This window comes from Caretta caretta, chromosome 11 (assembly GCF_965140235.1).
Source record: "Caretta caretta isolate rCarCar2 chromosome 11, rCarCar1.hap1, whole genome shotgun sequence".
Taxonomy (NCBI): domain Eukaryota; kingdom Metazoa; phylum Chordata; order Testudines; family Cheloniidae; genus Caretta; species Caretta caretta.
In genome coordinates, this window is record NC_134216.1 from 47,456,309 (window position 1) to 47,480,823 (window position 24,515).

Here is a 24,515-nt window from a genome sequence, read left to right on the forward strand (position 1 = left end):
TACAGACCTACCTTTGGTTAAAAATTAAATTCCTTTAGTCCTTGGCTTGAACTAAATTGTTTCCTCACTTCATCTTGCAGTCACTCTCCTTCCTTATCCAAATCATTCACAGTCACTCCATGTACCTAATCTAACTGTCCTTCATTCATTCTCAAGCCCTAAACTACATTAATCTTCATCCTACCTAAAGTTGTTCCAGTATATCTCTGAGCCTATGTCTTCTTTAAACTGTTGTTCATTCCTCATCTCACTCTCTCTCTTTCTCCCTAGTTGGTGGCTACACGCCACAGGAGACCGACTGCATCATTTTCAGCTGCAGGCTCACACCCACTCCTTTGCTCCATGAACTGTCAGTGGGAGTCTCTGGCCATAGCTGCAGTTTTTAGCCCAGGAAACGTTGTTGCAACAGCTACAGCACGCCTCCATTCAGAGGTCACATAATCCAAGCAAAGCAGATAGCTCTGGTCACTGATTTCTGAATATGCTCCTCCTCTACTGTTTTTGTATGCCGGTGAAATGCGGAGTAAAAACAAATTAGATTCACAAGGTATTATTATTGCAATTATTTATCAAGCTCCTGCTAGATGCTCTGTAAACTTAGAGGAAGGCACAGTCCTTGCTCCAAAGAGTGTACAGTCCGAAAGCTGAGACTGACAATATAGGGCTGGCCCACATAATTCATCAGCTAATGGATCAGGATCAAAGAAGTGGAGCTGTTTATGTAGAATTGTCACTGAAAAGCTTCCTGGAAGAAGCATGTTTTAAAGAGGGCTTTGAAAGAAGCAAGGGGAGCTGTTGGATGCACAAGAGGAGGGAGGCATTCTGTAAATACTATAAAAGAGACGGAATTATTAAATTCCACCCAGCTCTACTGCTGCCTCCACCCCCAAAATCACAAAACTTCCGGATTTGTGTTCATCAATAATTAAGGGCCCATCAGCAATACTCCAAGGGAGCTTACGCTGCACTTCTGAGCAGCCAGTTAGTAATGTACAGTGGGTAGATCCTCTTTTTCAAATCCCAGGGCACTAGGCCATGCAAGGCTAGTATTGCATTTTCAATTAGCTTCTGAGTGAATGCTTGGCATATGTAGAAGTGACCTGGTACACAATTAGCTTATTGTTCCTTTCAGCTTTGTGCGGAGAGGATCTGAAGGATTGGAAAGGGGGTGGGGGGAAACAGAGCCAGCCAGAGGCATCACTGTGGATATGGAATAAGGGATTGCTCAGCTCCTGCAGATTCACTTGCTAACTCGGGAGTTACAGCTGTTATTAGGAAGTATTCAGTGTGGCTTTAGGGAGTGCACCAGGGAATAATCACTGAGGTGACTCTCTGATTTCTTGTAGTCTGAGCTCTTTTCTCTTCTGAGTCTCCTCATCATTATTATGGAGCCAAACAGTCCTAAAAAGATCCAATTTGCTGTGCCATTATTTCAGAGTCAAATAGATCCTGTAGCAGCTGAACAGGTAAGGAAGACAGGTATCTTTCACTACTTGGGAGACTGGGTGTGGGATGACACTAGGTAATATTCATGGCCTAAATTCTTCTCCAGTTTACGCTGGTGTAAATTTGGATTAAATCCATGGAAATCAGTGTAGTTATGCTGGGATAGCCAATGTAACACAGGGCAGGATTTGTCCTATTGTGAGAATGCACATTTTAACTCGCACAGGTCTTTCTAAGTATATATTAGTGTCTGACTTTATTCTTTTAACATGTTTTGCACAAGAGATAAGCACACTTATATGAATACATAATTTCGAGCTGAATCAATATGGGAAAATTAGCTGAAATGTATTGTTTCATATACAACAAAATATACATTTGATAATTTGTGTTTAAGGGGAATATTGCACAGCCTGGTTAGGAGATAGCCTGCTTGCAATTTATTTTGGTGTTGGAGCAAATCATTTAAATGCTGAAAGATAGTAATTTATTGAGTTATTTCCCCACATTTTAAGACTTTTCATGCTGAATATTTTAAATCACTGTTAATGTTTGCTAAGTATTTCATGCATAAGTATGTGGATATGGCTATATGTGTGACTATATATACATGCGCACATTCAAAAATACAGCTATACTGTACAAATATATATGACAGCTGAATCTGACTCGCCTGTAAATTTATATACTGTCCAATCCTGCATTTATTACAGGCAGACCTCTCATTAGTTATACGTATAGATACAGATGTGTAGAGCTACTTCTATATATAAGGAATGATACCATAAAATCCTAGAAGACAGAGGTGGATAATACCCATGAGTTGGTTTGTCCATCTCTGTTACTATATCATTGTTCCCCATTGTACATTTACTGTTGTTTTGATATGTCTAGTTTTAAATGATACGAAAGATGTAATAAGGCTTTGACAATTCCACTGTAGAGTGATGGCAGTGTAATCATTTACATCTGGAGGACAGACATCTTGTTTCCTTATCTTCTGATGTAATGTCTCCTAAGAGGAGGCGGGCTTTGCCAGAAAGAGATGAGTTGTTGTTGGCGGCCATGGAGGAAGGGGAGATGGAGGAGGGTACAAACAAAGAACTTCCTGAAGCCTTCAACCTGCCCAGAGATGGTTTAACTAAAATATATATATAACTTTGAGAATGATCCTTCTATTAACTTGAGCAAGACCTGGTCCACCACCTTTTGAAACCAATGAAAGTTATTGCCTTCAAGGACTGCAGAATTGGGCTCTTAACTAAATTCCTGTGGGCTATAAAATATTATGAGCCAAGTTCTGCCCCACATTTATGGGAAGTCCTTTTGATTATGTTGTACTTTTAATTTATGGGATAGGTGCCCTCTAGTTTTATTTTAGATGTTTGAAGAAATTACATCAATAAAATCTGGAGTAACTGTCTGAACCTTATTGAGTTACTGTGGATTTCCCCCACTGAGAGCAGAATTGGGCCCTAGCTATTTACAATGTTCCCTAAGTAATTAAAAAAGGGCCAACACATTGACACAGAGATTATCTCAAAATGGTGTCTAGGTTAAATATTCTTGAGTACACTATTATATTCCGCTGCATAAGTACCAATAGCCTGGGGGCTGTGATATAAAGTTTAGAAAAGCTTTCTTCACTAATACGTCCATTATTGGAGACTATTCCAACATCATGTTAGTTAATTGTCTAACATTCCTGTTGGATGTTAATGGAACCACAAGAGAACTTGTGAAGATTTTAACTAAAAAGAAACTCATACAATGACTATTCAGATTTATATATATAAACAGCTGCAATAGAGCATGCTTAAGAAATTTCCTTTTGGAAATATTAGTATTAAGGTATTTTTTTAAAAAATTGCTTGGAAATAGGCATTTTTTTAATGTTCCTGTATACACTGACATTATTTATCTAGTTATTATTTCTTTGCTCTGCTTATATGCTTCACAGTCAGTGCAACGTCAATGACAGGGTAAAAAAAGAGATTTAAATTAATCATTGTTGGTGATAACTATGGCAGTGCTAGAAATCCACGCTCGCATAGCAACTTAGGTTCTTTCCCAGAAGTAGAGATAAGGGGTTATATTTTCAAAAATACCTCAGACTATGTCTGCACTGCACACCACTTGTGGTGGCAGGTAGGATACGTGTAGATGCGTGTAGCTGCCTACCACAGTGAAAAGCAGGCTTTGTCCACACTGCAGTGTGTAACTACGTGCATCAGTGAAAAGCTCTGACAGGGGGAAGGCAATGGGGAAAGGCTTGGTAGCTAGGAGCTGCTGGAGCCTTTCCCTACTCCCTTCCCCTTGCCAGAGCCTTTCCCCACTGCCGGAGCCTTTCCCTGCGGCATGCAAAAACTCCAGCAGAAGGGATGCAGCAGGACACTAGACTGCTACAGATAGCTGTGTAGATGGGAGAGGTATTGTTTGGTGAGTAGAGCGTCGTGTCGGGTACTTACTCACAGGGTTCAGGGATGGTGTATCTTTGTTCCACTTGCCTAAGCAATGCCTCACCATCTATACTGCTATTTATGCCCATGCTAGTCGGGTGTGCAGTGCCTGAACTTTACATGCTGCCGGAAGGAGTGTGCAGCGTAGACATACCTTAAGCGACTCAGGTGACTTGGTCTTTCTCTGGGGCTTGTACTCCTAAAAAACACTGGGGTTTTTGAAAATCCCACCCAATGACACTGATCCTGCAGTATGTTGCACCTGAATTGATTCTGATCATTATTACATTAACAGTTATGAAGAGAATATTTTTAAAGTTGTTTTCCGTGTGCTTGCTTTTGCCACTTACATTGTTCAATAAGACTCCTGACGTCTTGTACTTTGTTTTGGATGTAGGGTAGTGGGTATCTTTAATGGCTCTGCTTGGGCCTCTGTTTTTTCACAGATCAGGAAAAGAAGACCCACACCAGCATCACTAGTTATTATGAATGAACACTCACCCCCAGGTAAGTAACAATGTATCTTCTAAATCACAAGACTGGGGTATGGGAACAAAAGGCCTGTCTTTTGCAATATGGTTTTAATAAATAAGTGCATTCAAAGAAAAGAAAATCAGGATTAAGCTCACAGCGCTTAATGCCAGATCATGGGCCATACATCTGTTCACAGCAAAGACCTATGAATCTATGCAAATCCTGACCCCACTCGAGTCAATAGCACAACTTCCATTGACTTCAGTAGGGCCAGCAATTCCCTACATGTGAATCTCCTTGTTGCACATGGAATGAGGGCTCAGTTGCCTCTGTGGGTTGGGGGTGGTCCCAGCTGCCCCTTCCACACACCCTCTCCTTCATCAATGGGATGTTGTGGGGAAATCTGTGGAGTTAAGTTAAACTAACAGAGTTCTTGGTCCTCCAGTTCCTAGAGGAAACCAGGTCAGTTGCAGTGCAGAACTTAATAACACTAGGGGCTACACGGTAGGAGGGCCATTCTCTAGTTCTCTGCTGAAGCATATAGTGTCTCTTCTCTCTCTGCCCTAACCACAAAGTCTTTGTGGAGCTTGTCCTCTCACCAAAGACTCCCCTCAGAAGTTTTCCTGGGAGAGTTGATGATTTGGGGCCAGGACATGCTTAGTCACATACCTGTGCCTCCACAAGGCTGCTAAAGTAAATCTGGAGTTTCTAGACCAAGCCATTTTGGAGACACGATGAGCCAAAGAAAACACTAGAATTATTTTTAAAGAGTAAATCTCAGCAAAATCTTCAAAATATCATAATTTAAAACTCTTTATCTGTTTTTATTTAATCAAACTTCCCTGAAAAATGGCCTTTGGGTCAGATGCAGCATGCACAATTTTAGGATGATCAGTTTCTTTTCTCCTCTGAGATGGGGGTTAAAAATCAAGCTTATAATGGAGAGCTACCTACCTACGGAAAGATTAGTACCACTCCATAATAAAGGCCTGTCAACAGAGTGAGTGATCCAAGATTAGCTCAGTTTACTGTTACTGTGCCATTACTGTAATGCAGTTGACAAATTTCCCAATCAGTTTTCACTATTGCCATTTTAAAAGCTTTTTTGAAAGATTCCAGTCCATTTACAAAGGTTGATTTCCAATTTTCTATAAATGTAACTTTGCATTATTCCTGCTGACAAATTTTATGCTGTAATTTACAGATTAGTTTTATATAGGAGTGTGTTTAAATTTCCATTTAATGACAGAGGGCCCAGTTACCATCTTTGCTAACAATGATAGTTCTTTACCCTGTGAGAAATCCCACTGATCTCAACAGAACTGTGGGGTATGGAACTACTCAACATGAATAAGGGTAGCAGAATTGGGCCCATGAGTAACATATATACAAGAAAAAGAAATGGTTCTCCTAAAAGTGATATCTTGCTTCTAGTGAGCTATAATTCCACCTCCTGAAATGCCATTTCTGTAGATAACACTTTGTGAGTAAGTAGCAAATTAGTCCCATTATAAATAAGGATAATAATAACAGATCCTCTATACCAACTGGGATCATAAAGGCCATAGTTCTAGCCACTGGTTCTACAATCCACAGGGTAGGAGAGCAAATAAGAACCTAACCAAAGATCAATGGGTATTCTCCTCTCTGGAAACACACAAATGAATTGGTGGGACGGGTTTGTTAGACAAATTTCTAGGTGCATTAGTAAACATGGAATCATAAGAGTCTAGAAAAAAACCAGCTGGATCTATTTTCACTTTTTGTGTTACCAGTCCCCTTTAATATTATTTCCCTCTTTAAATGGAGGGAAATCTCCTTGAGCATGTTTTAAATATAATTCAGATTTGTTCTCATTGCCCTAATAGGTTGTTTGCTGTCTATACTTATAACTAGTCTCTAAGTAAAGAAATTCCATCTCAGTTCTTTTAGGATTCAATCTTTCAAGGTTCTGAGCACTTCCTGAGAAGTGCTGAGCACCTTCAGTTCCCATTAACGTCAATGGTAGTTGAGGGGTGATCCTTCCAGAGCTGTACACATAGGTATTCAAGCCAGAATACAGTGGCTATGCAGCTCAAAGTAGCCACACTACCCAGAAGGATCTGGCTCTCAGTCTCTAACCTTTCCCTAACTCAGTGGCACACAGCACATCAGGGTTGCTAGGCCTTAATTTAAAACAAACTCACCTTGGCTGCTGTCCCATATTGCAGTTCTTTCTAAATAGACTCGTATTTCCTTTTGTAAACAGAGCCCTGTTGCAGCACTAAATCAAAAACAAACAGAGAATAAAGACACCTCTCCGATTTATAGAAAATGTTATTGTAAACAAATCAGTGCATGCCTGTTATCTCTTTTCATACAATGCTTACAATACAACTCCAAATAAATCATTTTTTATTACTATTTAGTACTGCAGCAAGTATCAGTGAAATTTTAACCATGCAATGGAAAGAACATTGACACACTCAAATAATTGGCACATGAGATCATAGCACTTGGCTCATTCTTTGGTTAAAGTAGGCATGTATCTTATTTGTGATTTTTTTTGCAAAGTTAGAATTATTTTCAAAAATGAAGTCTTAAAGCTTTCCCAGAAACGTTATGTCTTGTTACAATTGTGTGTATATGAATGTATTTACATGTGAATGCTTGATGTGTGCGTGTGTATAGTGGTGTGTGTGCACATGTGTATGATTTATGTATGTGTGTATATATACATATAGAGAAAGATTTCTTATATATTCGGATGTGAGTGTGTATATGTGCAAGTATACAACCCTCCCCCCTTATTTCTATATAGAAGCCTCACTATTTGGTTTGGGGGAAGGATGCTTCTAAGGGTTAGGAGTTCCGATTTAGATGTGCTTTTAAAGGTTGAGATGCCTCACCAAAGTTTATTCAGACTTTCAACCCCTTGAAAAAAAAAGAGGTAGAAATTTTGTAAGAATGGGTTCTCCTGCACGATTTCTGGAGTATCTGCTCCCAGAGGCAGCTGATCAGAGCACAGTTTTTGTGGTATTTTGGCATCTCTGGCTGCAGCCCCTTCCGGAAACTAGAAAGAAACAAAATTTATTTGAACCTTGCTGAACTTTATAATAATTTAAATCTGAGTTGTGCTGTACAAATGGTTCAAGGTCAGAGTGTTTTTTTTTTCCTGAGCCATTTCATCTATCCCTTATGTCTCCTACAAATTCCAGTACAAAACCAGGAATCTATCTGCACTGACGTAAATAGAGGTCATCCTGCTTTCAGGATAAATAATTTTGAACTAGTGGTAGTTTCTCAGAAACTATAAGACAAGTCTGTTTGGCTTCCTCAACATTTACATCCAGACCAGACCACACTAAATGATTTAAAGGCTGTTTGTGGATCTGGCTTCAAGAGATACATACAGCATAGGGGGAACATTGATTTGAGTATTTTCCCCTGCACACACTGTTGGAACCATCATATGCCCACATATAACTGCAGTAATAATTTTCAAAGGAGAGGATTTAAGTTCTCAACAGCTACAGAACTTCCTGTAGAGGACAAAACATCACTTTAAAACAAAATGAAAGTTAAAAAAACCCACTCAGCATCATCTACATCCATCCTGGAGACATCTTTTTGATGGAGGGCATTCTGCCAATATTATGACTGTGGTAGGAAGTTACCAATAATCAACCCAAATTAACCTATGGCTTCAAAGGAGTTATGTTTTTCATTGACACCAGCTGAGGATCTGGCATATTATTTTATTTATTATGCATTTTAATGTATTTTTATTTTTAATTTTGGGATAAATTTGATGTTTATGAAAGTAAAGGACTAATGCAACTGGAGAGAGCTATGCACAATATAGGCCAGTCCTATGTAAAGTTCCCTTCACAGCTAAACTCCCTTTGTGGCAATCAGAATTTCAGCCTCTAAAGTTTTCTCCTTTGTTGTATATAGCTAACACTGTTTATTTTGTATGGTTGTAATTAGATGCTTACAGCTGCTAACAAAGTGCGTGTTTTTTTGCACAATATACTTTGAATGTCATTATTATTATTATTATTTATTATTTATTATCATCATTCTTTTAGTTGCCTCTCTCCATAATTTCGAAACTCTATATAGATGTTCCACAGTCTACACAGGAGCGGGGTCCCTATGGTTGTAGTACAAGGGAAATAACCACCCTCTCCCTACTGGCTCTGTCCTTAAATCCACTTCCTCCCCTCCTTTCCCCACTTCAGAGAGTGTCTCTGGGGACAGCTTGGCTTCCTTGCAAGCTATCCCCATTCGTGTCTTCCCTCAGTCCTGCTCTTTCCTTGCTAGTGAGGGGCTCCTGGAAGGGGGCTGTAGGGCTATGAGAATCACATCAGCTTAGTTCAATACACATTTAAGAGCCCAGGCTGACAATCTTTTATTGATTCTTAGTATTAATTATTTATCTTATTATTTTATTACTAAACATCATATTCTTTCTTTGAAATACATTTTTAGCATAAAATTAATTAAAAGAGAAAAAGGGAGCTGTGGAATATGCTGCAGTGGAAATAAAATGATGTGTCCAAGCAATTCAGGCCCTGATTCAGCCCTTCACTTCAGGAGGTGTCTAAGTGCTTCACTGCACGGAGAGGGATTTTAGCACATGCTTACAGTTAAAATGCTCAAGTACTTTGCTAAATTAGAGCCTCAGCTGAGATTAGGCACAGCTCTCTTGATTGTTCTTTGGGTATCTTGTGACAATGTTGCTGAAAGCAACAGAAACCAGAACCTACCCTCCCTGCATACAACCTGCTTTAACAACCATGGCATAATCATAACCTATTCTCTCCTTATCATCCATGGGCTATGTCATAAATATAAAGGGAAGGGTAAACACCTTTAAAATCCCTCCTGGCCAGAGGAAAAATCCTTTCACCTGTAAAGGGTTAAGAAGCTAGGATAACCTCGCTGGCACCTGACCCAAAATGACCAATGAGGAGACAAGATACTTTCAAAAGCTGGGAGGAGGGAGAAAAACAAAGGGTCTGTGTCTGTCTGGGTGATGCTTTAGCCGGGGACAGAATAGGAATGGAGTCTTAGAATTTAGTAAGTAATCTAGCTAGATATGCGTTAGATTATGATTTCTTTAAATGGCTGAGAAAATAAGCTGTGCTGAATAGAATGGATATTCCTGTTCGTGTGTCTTTTTGTAACTTAAGGTTTTGCCTAGATGGATTCTCTATGTTTTGAATCTAATTACCCTGTAAGGTATTTACTATCCTGATTTTACAGAAGTGATTCTTTTTTACTTTTTACTTCTATTAAAATCCTTCGTTTCAAGAACTGAATTTTTTTTTCATGGTTCTTAAGATCCAAGGGTTTAGGTCTGTGGTCACCTATGCAAATTGTTGAGGATTTTTACCAAACCTTCCCCAGGAAGTGGGGTGCAAGGGTTGGGAGGATTTTAGGGGGAAAGACGTTTCCAAACAACGCTTTCCTAATAAAATAAACCCGGATAAACGTTTAGTGGTGGCAGTGGAAGTCCAAGGGCAAAGGGTAAAATAGTTTGTACCTTGGGGAAGTTTTAACCTAAGCAGGTAAAAGTAAGGTTAGGAGGTTTTCATGCAAGTCCCCACATCTGTACCCTAGAGTTCAGAGTGGGGAAGGAACCTTGACAGGCTATTATAAATGAAGAATAAATCACTGCCATTTGAAATGAAAATACACCTAAGCTGCGTACTAGCAGAGTGTCATGTTGCAATGGCTCAGGAAAAAGCTGGTAACTATGGGGAAAAAATGACATTTCATGGCAAACATTTCAGATCACAGCTCAGATTTAAATTAATTGAGATTCACTTTGATCAGAATATGATGCCTACTTCTTTGTATGAACTGGCTTTGTCTCTCAGTCACTATAACATCAAATGGTACAATCTGCCCAGCTTGTGTCAAAAGTGTGTAGGGAGTTTGAAGCCATTCCAGGAACTGGGAATCCTGCTGGATCCTAAAGCCTTCAACATAACTCTAAATAAAAGAAAAGGAGTACTTGTGGCACCTTAGAGACTAACAAATTTATTTGAGCATAAGCTTTCGTGAGCTACAGCTCACTTCATCGGATGCATTCAGTGGAAAATAGAGTGGGGAGATTTATATACACAGAGAACATGAAACAGTGTGTGTTACCATACACGCTGTAACAAGAATGATCAGGTAAGGTGAGCTATTACCAGCAGGAGAAGGGGGGAGCGGGGGGGGGAGAGGAGGGCGAGGGAACCTTTTGTAGTGATAATCAAGGTGGGCCACTTCCAGCAATTGACAAGAACGTGTGAGGAAGAGGGGCGGGGGGGAATAAACATGGGGAAATAGTTTTCCTTTGTGTAATGACACATCCACTCCCAGTCTCTATTCAAGCCTAAGTTAATTGTATCCAGGTTGCAAATTAATTCCAGTTCAGCAGTCTGTATGGTAACACCCATTGTTTCATGTTCTCTGTGTATATAAAATCTCCCCACTGTATTTTCCAATACAATACAATCGCTCTGATGTATGGGGAAAAAATCCATTTAGCTCAGTAGATGTTAAATCAGAGGCCAGTGATGATACTTTACATGTCAACATTGCTAACTGTTTCACTGCTCATCAAAGTGTGTAAGAAAGCGGAGGAAATATCCTACTCTGAAGATGCATGTCATTTATTCTGAGTGATAGCTCAACTCATTTTGGCATCGGGAGTGGCTTGGATTTGGGAAAACAGTAGCACTTATTGGCTCAATCAAGAAGGAGCCAAGCAGAGCCCAACAAAGTATCTGAGCCCCACCAAAGGGAAAACACACCTGAGGAGCCAAGCAGAGCTCTTGGATATATTTTAACTTCTCAGAGGGGGTCTCAAACCCCAGGAGGCTAGCAGAGTCCAGCTGCGGGTCCTTTATTATATTTTGAACATCTGTGCAATCTACTGAAAGAGATGTCTCACTTTTGCTTCCCAGATAGGTGAAGCTTATTTTGTGGGTGGAGCTTGCAAGAATACTGCTACCTTATTCCTTTTTTCCCCAGTATGACCCCTGATGCTAATTTCTAGGGATGAACAGACCTATGTAACATTTACATGGTCGCACAATCCAGTCTCTCTGGCAAAGTCCCATTTGTCACATATGGAAGACTGGGAACTGCTGTCTGATGAGTCACTAAAAATATGCACTATGTCCCAAACGTCCCAGCAAAAATAATAGGTCCGCTGGGCTAAATTAGGTCATATTCTGAGAACTGTGTGGAAAGTAACCAGTCTCCCATCCCTACAAAGGGATCACCCTCTACTCCATAACCATAGGAGCCTCAGTCTAGGCCCATCTCTCCCTCACACTGAAAATGCTGGGTAATGGTGTAACATTACAGCTGTTGTGACTCCTCTGGCTTCTCCTAAGAAAAGAGACAAGAGTGTGATCTGCAAAGGGCTGAGTTCCCTGTCCCCCTACAGTAGCTCTGCATGTTCCATCTGCTAAGAACCCTTTTCAGAATAGATGCTAGCTACACAGAGTGGGTAGAGAAATGATTTATTTTCCCCTGTGACAATTTTTTTAAAAATTCTTTTAAGGGGTAGACTACCCCATCACACCTACCTATTACAAAAAATGGACTAATATTTATTGGATTACAGATTTTAATAAATGGATTTAGTTTGTCCAATACATTTTAAATTTCACCTTCGACAAAATATGTAGCAGTAAATAAGAACTGTGTCAAGTGCCCCGTGGGAGACGGACATTATGTATATTTGTGTGCAGTTATGACAGTCCTACAGTCCTTATTCAGGCAAAACTCTCACTGAAACCTAAATAAGGACTGAAATCTTGGGCCCAGAATTTGTGCTCTGACATGTTTTTCAAATATATGCAGTGTTGCTGCAGCCATGTGGGTCCCAGGATATTGGAGAGGCAAAGTGGGTGGGGAATATCTTTTATTGGACCAACTGCTGTTGGTGAGAGAGACAAGCTTTTGAGCTTACCCAGCATTAGACTTCTGGCTGCGTAGGCCCTAACTGCTCACTGTTCAGGAAGCTGAAAGTGAGTAAGCCAACAACAGCTGTTTTCAATTGCAAATCTGAGCTTCTAACTTGGTTATAAAATACTCAGAAAAGCAGTAAATCACTAAAAACTGCCACTAATAACTACTGTTTATTTTTTTTAAGTCAGAGCAATTGGCTTTGCTGCATGCTATATGTGAATACTGTTTACATTGACTGTGCTCTCAGTGTGACTCTGTGACTTTAGGAACAGATGAAAAGAGCAATGAAAATGAACAGTCCCCCCCCCCGTAGCTAATAGTGGTGCAGCTCCAATCGTGTTAGCAAAACTAGGAGCTCTGGTGCAGATATGGCACTGGCAGGCACTGCTGGTTTCACAACCAGCAGACCTGTTTTAGCAGGGCCGGATGACACAGAGAGATTAGTGAAAACAAGAGAAGAACAAATGTATGTCAAAGGGATTTTCAGAATCAAGAAGAAAAATCCTACAGTTGCGTATATCCTATCCTTAGTGCACTTGTATAACTACTTCTAATAGGAGCAAAATGTTCACAGTGGTAAAATGTCCCCTTTCCCAATCTATGTACTAGATGACAAGTTATGTTCAGATTACTTACCAGACCCTTATGCTATGCAAGGCCTTGTTAAGCAAGAAATCAGTGGGACAACTCATAGGGGAAGATCCAATTCAATGTAAGGGTGACAGAATCTGGCTCTTACAAAACAGCTCAGCAATGCTTTCCAACAAAAGCTGCATTTGAGCTGGGTTTAGTATAGCCCAGAAAGGAAATATTTCTAAACAGTTAACGCGTTCCAAACATTAGTGACAAAGCGCAGGCATGAAAAGCTTTCTCTTTGCTGAGTACTTGTGCAAAAGCAGACACTCCCAGAGTTACATGTGCAGGAAGTACATTCAATCTTTTGATGAGAGGGAGGATTTTATACTTCTGGCACATTTTCTGCTCTGTGGAAAACACAGGGAGGCGATTTGCATTTGGGATGAGTGAGCCACAGCAGGAGTTGAATTTTGGACCGTCACAGAGGGGCTCAGATACCATGGTGTTGGGTGCAATGTTAGTAGCTGCTAGCTAAGTAAGAAATTACAGAAGATATTTTAAATGTCCCCCTTTGCTGATCTCAAGAGTGGATTTAACCTTCAAGAATAGTGCATTGGGTTCTCTCTTGCAGTCACAGGGCCTCACCCAACTCCTACTGAGCTCAATGGAATTTGAGTCTGACCCTCCAAGCATTGCCTGGGTGTTTGCCAGGAAGTACATGCAATGGCAAGTGGAAATAAAGACAGAGGCTAGCTGAGCTCTGATGCTTCAGTAATGGCTTCTGTAAGAGTGAGGTTTGACATCTCAGCAGGGCTACCTCTCTGAAATCAAAAGTAAGTGGGTCCCCCTCACCCTTGAGTTTATTTATAGAGTTTTATCACATGCAATTACCCAATGGCTGCCTGGCTGGCTGCTTGTGGAAGCTTTAGCGCCTCTTACTGACTTATCCTCAATTTCAATGTACGGCCTGTAATTATCTTTCTTAGTAATTAGGTGAGGGGAGCTCCAGTAGGTCCCTATTATTCCTTGAGATCATGAATGGATTAGTTCGGAATGTAAACATTCACCAGAATGCATGGAACACATATCGTTGGGTTGATTATTTATATAGCACCCAAAGTCTGCTGTTTGTGCTGAAGATGAGAAGGAGACCAAGGCCCCAGATCCTCAGCTGCATCACAGCCACTTTGCACAACTCCAGCATCACAAATGGCAACTTAACTGGCCCAGGGAGGAGCCCTGTGTAGAGGGATCCTTGGAAGGCATAAAAGGCAGTATAATGCCGCCTATGCTACAGCCCTTCCTGAAGTTGATGTACAGAGCATGGCGGGTAGCTGCTGTAACACTCCTGTGCAGTCACAGGTAGCCAGTATACAGGAAAGCAGCCTTCAGCTTTCTCTAGCTTGCATGGGGGACTGGCTCAGCACACAACCCCAGGATACCTTAATGCTGCCTTTGCACTCCCATCCTGAGATGCACTGTGTGGGCCTTTGCTGAACTGAGGCTCAGGGCCCAGATCTGACCTCTGCCAGAATATCTGTGGAGGCCCTTCCCTTGAGTACAGAAGTTCAGAAGAGGATCCTCCAACAACAGCGATAGACACTCCAGTAGAAAACCACACGCACGCTCCCGGCACCGAGCAGGCACACTCCTCTGTAGCTCTCATCCCCCTCAACCAGGCCTTAAACACCCTTGAACACCAGCTCTTCTTGAATCTAAAGGCCAAATCCTGAGAGACGCTGAACACGTGCAATTCCCAGCAACTGCAGTGAGTGTGCAAGTACCTGGCAGCTCTCAGGATTGGTCCCTTCATGTGCCACTGAAAAAGAAAGTAACAAGTATCAAAGCTATTCACATATGTAGAGTGACCTCTCCTGGCTGGTTCAGACCCCCCCATATGCACAATCATGCTACAAAGTGTGGCCTGATTTGATCTCACAACTTTAATACAGATCTCTGTGTATCTTGTGACTTCTAGAAGAAAGCATGTGATTTATTTTTCTGTCTTATTTTTAATCATCTCAACCTCACACAGCCAAGAAATATGGGATCTCGGCAATAGTTCAAAGCCGATTGGAGATAGAAAGGAGGAGAGATCTTTGCAAAGGGCCAAAGCCCAAGTGATGCAGTGAGATCAAGGAGCTCAACTGTGTACCCCATGTCTGAGTAACTGACAGCAAGATTGGGCCTTAATGCTCGTAGCAGCGATAACTAATGTGACTAACGAACACTGGACAAAGCTTGAGGTGGATATTCAATTGTTATATGCAGTTTGGAGTCTCATTGTTAGTTTTATATCTCACCTGATAAGAGAAAGGAAACAGTATCTCATGACATAGGCAAGTAGCTTACACATTGAATTTGCAAATTGTGAATTTTACTGTGAAGTATACAATTCACAATTTAGTTTCAGTGAATATTTGAGCTCAAATACTTTTTGAAAATATTTATGTTGTTAAAGCTGGGTTGATTGGGAATGAACACAAAAAGGTGGTGAGCACGGGCCAATCACAATTCACTTCTGAATCTAGATGAGCATTCGTGGACATTTTAATCACTATTTGCTCAACTCTAATGATTAACTAAAGCTTATATTAGCAATCAAAAGTTTGTCATTGGAAGAGTTTGCATGGCACGTGGCACTTTTTAACCTAATTTTTGACCGTGGTAGATGGATGTAGTCATTAACTGTGTAGTCAACCCCCCCACCCCAACCAAAAACTATAAAAGTAGATATGGATTTAACCAGCCCCCAGCTCTGAAAAATGTTTGCAGTCTATGGGGAGGGGAAGTTTGGGATCGAAGCCTATTTCTGAATCCAAATTTTGCAGCTAACGGCAAACTATGTAAAGGGCTGACCCAAACCCTCAGATACAACACACATGCTTGCATGCTATCATGAAGATCTGAAATTTTTGTTTCTGGTAAGTGCCATGACACTGTCTGTTCACACTTTGATTGGCTTTGCATGTGAAAGGCTTCATCATAAATGGAACTATTGGAAAGTAAAGGAAATAATTTTAGAACTGAACCTTGTACCCTTCGTTTGTTTTCCTCGATCTTATACAACAGCACCATAGAAACAGCCTTCTTCAATCCTAGGGGATTATTTGCATGCCATTTTTAATATATATGGCTTCATATTACAACTCTCCAGCTGCTTTATAATTTAGTGTCAGGGACTGATGATCTTTGGCTATTTATTTCTGTTATCATCTGGGTGCATTATTAACATGACTCATAGCAGTGTCATTTCGGAGAGATAACAGTAGCATGCAGAGTTACAGAACACTGGCAAGGGTGAGAAAGGTACTTTGATAACAACCATTCACCTCATTACCCTCACAGAGTTTAATATTTTGTCCCAAGATCCTAGGGGATATACACTCGGCCAGACTGTGTCATCAATTTCTGGGTGGAACTCCTAATTGATTTCAAAGGGGACTTCGACTAAAAAAAAGGAATGGTACAATATGGCCTAGCTGTAACTAGCTAGCTCTACTAATCAAAGTATTTGTATTATATTTAGAGCGTAACTAGGCACTCACAGATACCATGGTGACTAGTGCAGAATAAAACCACAGGTAGGTAGATAATGCGGATAAATGACCAGCTTTTAGCATTAACCTCGCTGTGTTCAGAAGAAGCCTATTTTGTACTTTAGGCATCAGTCAGAACAGATCCATTTGTTGAGTTGCCTGAGAGAAAGCTTGTGATTTTATATACATTAACAGTACTTGAAGCTAGGCTTTAAAATAAATGGAGAGTAGGAATTTAATAAAGCTGAATTAAATTCAGAGACTCTGGACAAAAATGTAAAATGGCCTGATGATAAAACTTGCCATCAGCTATCCAGGACCAGATCCTTGGCTATAGCTGAGGAATACAGAGTGCAACTCAGGAGTTGACGTCACACCTGAAAAGGTGGTGTATTATTGACCTTTGCACGCCCTGATCCTGCACTGGATGTAACCTGATCTGGTCTCCCAGTGCAAATTAGAGTAGCCTGGATGCTAGGTCACAATACTATGCCAGCCAAGCCTCTATCTGCCACGTTCAGGGCTGCTTTTGGGCAAAGTGTCTATCAGATATTGCTCCAATTTCCACCCCTAGCTGTTCACACATCTACTCCAGTATTCTTTTACTGCAAATAGCTTCAGCATTGGAACAATAGAACAGAAATGTGACAAAGACTGCACGGAGGTTCTGTGATTACTCTTCTTTTGTGTTTTCATTAATGTTTGGAATGCACCCATACTATAACTAATCAATCAGTGCCTTGGTATTCTAGAGCTTACCTTACCAAAATGTATTTTTGAAAGCCTGTAAGTGGTGCTAGGAAGCTTAATGTGCTTTCAGAAAGACACGTCCTTTATTGAGGGCCATATTCCGCACTCTGTTACTACAAGCAGAGAAGAGGCAGGCTCAGTAGAACCTTCTGGGAGGACCTAGACAGGTGAAGAGTCAAATAAGGCAGGGAGCTTCATGATACGTTCCACTCTTACCCTGATCCCGTGGAAGCCTCTCAGTAGGATCAGGTCAGTGACATAGGCCAGGAAAGACTGGTTCAGAGTGTAGCAAGCATTGCTTGTGAACCTTGCTGAGGTCCTATCACTTAGTGTATGTCTGTGCTGCAACAGAGGTGTTATTGCAGCTTTGGGTAGGAATACCTGCATGAGCTTTAATCTAGCTAGTGTGGATAAAAATAGCAGTGAAGATGTGATAGCATAGGCTTCAATTAGGACTGTAGAAGCATGCCCAGGACGCTGGACTCATACTCACACAGCTGTTAGCCAGTGCTGAAGTCTGTGCTGCTGCATCTTTACTGCTATTTTTGTGTGAAGGGGTTGGCTGATGGAGTCACAGTGCTATTGATCCGAGCCCAGCCTGTAGAAACATCTCTATGGGAGTGCAGATGGAGCTCCCATGGGTGTAATTCAATAACATTCTGGGGATGAGGATCTAATGGGCAAGAGATCTACACCAATCCTGTTGTCTATTGGCACTTTCTGAACCCCTGGGTAGGCCAGGGGAAAGGATTTGTTGAACCTGTTTAGGAAAAGGCTTGTAGCAAGCTTGTTTGCCAGTCAGTAGGTCTAATGTTCGGGGCCTCCGACTCTAGCCTCTCTTTCAGTTCAATATGTCCTAGACCTACTGGATGGAGTCTATCTGGGTTGGCTTCCTTGCCAGTAACTCATAGTCCTGCCTGTCCCCGGGCTAGGAGTTGGGGAATCTGGGATGGAGATGGGGACCAGGCCCTCCTGCTCCACTGGGTCACAACCCAGGGCCCTGAAAGTGAAACAGCATGCAGTGGCCTGGGTTTAGCCCGCCTCTTGCTTGCCTTCCCCTGGGCCACTGCCTACCATGCCCAATGCCTCCATTTGGGGTGTGCTTGCCATGGGGTAGAGACTTTTGCTTCACATTTCCACAATCTAGGGGCTGATGAAGGTAACCTTTTGGTGCTCCTTATGCAGTTCTTCTTCCCCTCCTGCTGCATAGCAGCGCTACCAAAGGAAATGGCTTCTCTTTCCCCATCTTGCCTGGACTGCTGGAGTTCTTGTTATATTGGCCTTTTTCCCAGGAGCACGCTTGGCAGTGTCTGAGGGGAGGAACTTTCCTTGCCCAGTACGGTTCCAACCCTTCCCCATCTCAGCCTTAATGTGGGGTCTGTAAACCCCATCACAGGATGCTAGACTCTTTTGCTGGTTATATCTTGCAAAAATACATATTGTCCAATTTTCATAGGGTTTGTCTTGAAGCCATCTATTGATGTCACTAAATATTTTTAAACCTATTCATTACTGGAATAGTGGGAGCTACTTCTTGATGATCTAGAAATTGATCTAAGAAAACATAAACCATCCTGAATCTCAACCCAAATCTTAAAAAACTTGACCCAGACATTCTGAGGTTCATCAAGTATTAATTTTGATGATCTTAATGTAACACACTGTAGGTAGTAGATATATGTGCTTAGATACCCCACTGTCAAGAACCCAGAAATGTCAATGTCAGTGTGTGATTTAGGAATTAATAAATATAGCATATCATGTTAGGGGAGTGGGACAACTCATTCCATGTGAATCACAGTGACATGTTCCTGATCATTTTGTTACAGATGCCGGCATAAAGAAATACAGGGTCATTTCTGAAGCATAACCTTTCCAATCTCTTGTATTAGTGAGATTAGTCAAGATTCAATTTTAGGAAATCATAGACTATTTTAGTTTAAATTAACTGATTATTGTCTTGTCATTTCCTAAATCCATCCAGCTTGCCTTCATATTGCCTATAGGATTATGGAGCCTCAACTGAACACACCTATATACAGAAATGAGAAATTAATTTAAGTAACCTATATTTCCCTCCTCTTTCTGTAGCAGGGACCTCAAAGCCAAAGAGTTTTACTCGTAAGAACTTGCTTGGTGCATTGTTGATACAGGCATTTGAAGAGCTTAATGTTGTGCAAAATCTATGATCATAAGAACTGAGAGAGTAGCTGGCAAGGGCTAGCTATAAAATGAGTTGTTACTGGAATATTTGTGGTATTATTTAAAAAGGAGGAAAGGTACAAAGGTTCCAATAATGAATGGTTAAAGCTCAAACTACTGGCTATTGTTAGGGTATGTATTTGTTTTCTTCTTCCACAGCAAATTGTCATCTCTCTCCAAAATATACAATGTTCTGCTATTCAGCTTCCAATGTATTTTTTATGGATCTATGAGCCATAGAATGATGTGAACAATTTTGACTTTTTTTTTGTTTTTTCAGTTGAGGTTGGAATACTCATACAGTTAAGAGAAAAGAATGAAATAGCTCAAAATGATAGCTATTTCAGCTGTAACTCCAATGCAAAGATTGCCAGCCCTGTGCCAATTGTAAGCTATTTTTCATCAGAATTGATTCTTGTATACTATGCTGCTAGGAAATGGTTCAAAATGTACGTCGTGGGGTCCAGCTGGTATGGTATTTATGTTAGCAATTAATTTTTCTTGTGTTGCCTCACTGGTATTCATATTGTCAAACTGCCTATAAGACATTTAAAGTAGATCCAAGAGAAGATATTTTTCTTTAAAGTTAGCAGTGTGGAAAGGATTAACTATTATTATTATTTCATTATTACAACTGAGCACATAACTCTGAGGAAATAATTTTTCAGTTCAGCTTCTTTTTCTGTTGAAAAAAATTATTGAAAATTATCAATAAACATGTTACAGTTTTCTCACATAGGTTCATTATTCAAAATTATTCGTTGCAATGGATTCATTTATTTACAATTATTTCATGGTTCACAAGCCACGAGTTGCAAATGTTTAGTAAGCAAAATTTGAAGGTCAAGCTGTGTCAATGTTTTGACTGGTCACATCGATCTCATGGTGGTGTTTCTGGTCCATACTGCTTACTTTAAAATGCTTAAAAATGGCCAAAATCAAAACTAAATATTTAAATTTTGTTGAAACAAAGCATTGTGTTTGGCCCAAAAAACATTTGTTTTAACTTTTCAGTTTTCCAAAAATTTCTAAGAATGCTATTTTTGGTTCACCCCAAAACAAATTTTGTTTTTGATTTTTTTTTGATTTTTCAGCAAACTGAAAAATCCGTTATTCACCCAGCTCTACTTGGAGTTCCCTAAAAGCTAACCTCAAGAACATTTAAGATGCTCTAATTTGCTGTAATAATTCAATCCACAAGGTACAAAACTTTTCTAAGGATTCTCTGATGATGGTTAATGTTCATTATCTCAAATGAATGTTCATAAAATAAGCATATAAAAGGGAAGACATAGGTCAATATATAAGTTTTTGCGTCTTGCTGTCTCCAATTAGCAGCCAAACTACAGGCTAATAAGCCTGAGAAATAAGATGCTAAGATAAAGGGGAATCAGTAACAGCAGTTTCCTGCAATTAGTTACATGTATTCTTATTTAGGTGCATGAATTAACCAGGATCTTTCAAGTTAAGTGAATACTAATGTTATATCATCATTAGTCAGCCTTACTCAAGATCAATAGAAGTTTTCCTGATTAAAGACTCAGTTACAAGCTGCTAAGAGAGTGGTTATAGAAAAGCCAAAATCTTATTTCAGTGAAGGAATGAATGATCTATTCCTGCTTCAATTGCAGGTGGATATGTAGGCCACAATTTTCAGATGTAGTATCCTGAATTTAGGCTCCTAAATCTTGGCCAAGACACTAATTACTGACTAATGAACATTCAGGGCAGGGTAATGTCTCTCTTCTTAGAGGTATAGGGCCACATTAATACTCAGATAAGGTACGTATTACACCAGATGTGATTCCATTAATTGAAACGGGCCTACTTGTGCAGTAATGTAATATTCAAAAAATTAGAATCTAGTCCATAATTAGTAGAATTCAACAATACAGACCTAGGCAAAGTTTTTTTTCTCCTGTTGATAATCGCTCATCTTAACTAATTAGCCTCTCACAGTTCGTATGGTAACTTCCAACTTATCTGTATGTATATATCTGTCTTCTTACTGTATGTTCCATTCTATGCATCCGATGAAGTGGGCTGTAGCCCACGAAAGCTTATGCTCTAATACATTTATTAGTCTCTAAGGTGCCACAAGTCCTCCTGTTCTTTTTGTGGATACAGACTAACACGGCTGCTACTCTGAAACTTGACCTCTCAAAGTGCTTTATTACACATAACTGATGAACATCTGCCATCTGGTAGACACCCAGCTGTCATTCCATGCCAGCATACGCCATGACAGCTTCCCTGACACTGAAGTCAAGTTTCTTGTTGGTGGTTTTCTGCAGAGTAGTTTGGCGGTATGGAAATCTATTCCTCTAATGAGAAGTCAAAACCACAAGACAAACTTGTCACCAGAAACACTTAAACAGTTTTCTTAAAACCAGACTTTAACAGTAAATGTTGCCAAAGAAAGATGCATTTTGCTCTCTGTAATTTAGATTTCATACTGAAATTTCAGTAGAATGCATGTCCCTAATTTGCCAAAGCACTTAAGCACCTGCTTAAATTTAAGCATACGTGCCAATATTTTCCTGAATCAAGATCCTTTCCTGCATTTGCTGTGGTTAGAATGTACTCAATTTAACTAGTAAAATACCATCCAAGAGCCAGATTCTGTCACTTTTACTTTCACTGAGTCACAGATTCATAGATTTTTATGGACACTGTGATTAGCTATAAAATTTAATTTAGTAATTACTGCATCAAGTCCAAGCAGTGAAATCAGTAGGAATAGTTGTGGAATAAGGCACTAATCAGTGTGAGTAAAGGTGGAAAAATCTGGCCCTAAGTGTTTACATTAGAGATAGTAAGAAACATAACCTTATTTGTGGTGCTAATATGTTTTATTGTATGTTTAGTACCATATACATTATGCTTTACAAAGATCAGTAATGAAATGATTCAGTGAACTGGAATAATAGATGAATAATAGGTTAGGAGTACATAATAAATATATCCCAGAGAAAAAACTTGAAATGACAAGTCCATATATCTGCTAATCCATTAGTTTAGTGCAAAGTTTAGGTATCTTTAAGGTTTATCTAGCGTTCAGACTCTAGAACAGTGTGTCCAGGGTGGAGAGATCAGAACTCTGTAAAGAAACATTAAAAGATCAAAGGGATTTTCAGTCTGACACAAAGTTAGAAGGAAATTAACAGTAACAGTTGCTGGCTATATTCCATCTTCAGATATAAAAGTTATGGCATGCACAATATTTTTAATCAGAGCTGTGCCTTAATAGTGTCTATGAAGAGTTGGACAGAACTTCTTACAAAAAAGTGATCTAATCTAGAGGGTGCAAAAATAAATTTAAAAATAAGCATGCCCATTTATATAGGTGTTCTGCCAGTGAGCTGGCTTGATTAACTAGATGCTACAATGCCCCTTAAAGAAACATTTTAAATTCAGTAAATATAAAACTCATATGGATGAATCTAGGGAAATGGAATCCTTGCACTTCTGTAGGCTTAGGGACTTAGGGACTTTTCTGTAGCAACCTGCATGGAACTTGGAGGGAGCAGCAGAGCCTGCAGAATGGAAGAGTCTAGGGAAGGCAGCAGGCTGTCAATCTGTGAGCAGATAGCTGCAATTGAAGCATCCCTGTAAATAGTTCTCTTAAGAAAGAGAGTCAGTTTCATTTTACAAGTATGAAGTCCTTACAAGTTATTATCCAGCATATGGGACACAAAACACTTCCTTACTCTAGATGAAATCCTGACTATTGAAGTCAATGGCAAAGCTTCCATTGACTTTGGGGAAGCCAAGATTTCATTTATATGTATATGTTTATATTTCTTTCTCCCTTCACATGGGCAGGGAGCAGAGAATTCTTGTTTGCTTGTTTTTGTTTTGCTGATGCAGGCCTTAAGTGCCAATCTCTGAAATATTTTCTTAAGCTTTTCTAGGCGTTCAAGATGCAATAGGTGTTGGTACGGTGTTGGCATATGTGAAACATTGAGGGTCTGTGATTAAACTTAACTTTTGTTGTGTTGGAAACAGGAAAAATATGTTTGTCTCCAAGTTGATATTATTTCAGAATGAAATAATTAGATGCAGCTATAAAGCAACTCTCTGTTAGACATTGAACTGTACCTTCTGTACACAGTGACACCTTGTGGTTTTCTCATGGACTGCTCCCTTCTGTAAGTAATTCTCTGCACTGGACCAATTGCAAATTCTGTGGGAGGAAATTTCTCTCTAAATTATGCCTGATGTTTCAATGAATTATTTAGCCTTGATGATTTATCTCTGCTAGTAAGATATTTTCAACTGCATCCTGCACACAAGGTGACATGTTAGAGACATGAAAAGAAAAACTCTTTCACTTATTCATCACTGGCCAACTGAAAGGCAATTCCCTTTATTTCACACAAAGGGGAGACTGTGGTGCTTAAAGAACTGCTAAGAGGCTTTAAGTTCAAATTAGCAATGTTTACGTTATGATTTAAAGCCAATCTCTACATCAATTATTACAACAGGGAGATTTATTTTAAAATAGTGTCTCCCCGTGCCCCTTCCCCACCCCCCGAGTTGATCTCTTCCCCTCATAAGAATTACCAATTCTGTAATTGCTCCCATATGACTGATTAGAGACTTTATGTCAGGAGACTGCTCCTATATTTGAAAAATCTTCTAAAGATACAAGTTTTCCCAACAGTCTTTCTGAACGAGGCTCATGCTATTGTAATTAGAGCTGACCAAAAATTGGCAAAAAATAAAACTGAAAACATTCCATCAATTAGAAAAGGAGTACTTGTGGCACCTTAGAGACTAACCAATTTATTTGAGCATAAGCTTTCGTGATCTACAGCTCACTGTAGCTTACGAAAGCTTATGTTCAAATAAATTGGTTAGTCTCTAAGGTGCCACAAGTACTCCTTTTCTTTTTGCGAATATAGACTAACACGGCTGCTACTCTGAAACATTCCATCAATTGTTTTTGCCATTTTTTGTGAAAAATTTTGACTGACATTTTTGTTGCCATTTCAATTTTCTTTGGGCAGCTCCAATTCTGATGCACATCTGCTAAGAATCCTAGAAGACTCTGTGACCCCAGTGTTCATAGTCTTAATAATCCCTAACACAAACTTTCTGCTGTCTT

The 24,515-nt window shown here is 39.9% G+C and overlaps 1 protein-coding gene across 6 annotated transcripts in view; it reads left to right on the top strand.

The window, feature by feature from the left end:
* The first annotated feature begins 1,079 nt into the window (after nt 1-1,079).
* The window catches only part of PPP1R1C (protein phosphatase 1 regulatory inhibitor subunit 1C), an 84,126-nt gene continuing 60,690 nt past the window's right edge, over nt 1,080-24,515 (top strand). For 2 of the 6 annotated variants that reach the window (XM_048869383.2, XM_048869382.2), the window contains exons 1-2: nt 1,085-1,466; nt 4,352-4,412. In XM_048869383.2, the coding sequence (XP_048725340.1) occupies nt 1,386-1,466; nt 4,352-4,412 (142 nt within the window). In that variant the 5' untranslated portion in view covers nt 1,085-1,385. Of the gene's footprint in view, nt 1,467-4,351; nt 4,413-24,515 lie in introns of all 6 variants that reach the window. The other 4 variants (XM_075117617.1, XM_048869381.2, XM_048869386.2 and 1 more) reach the window with 4 other exon arrangements.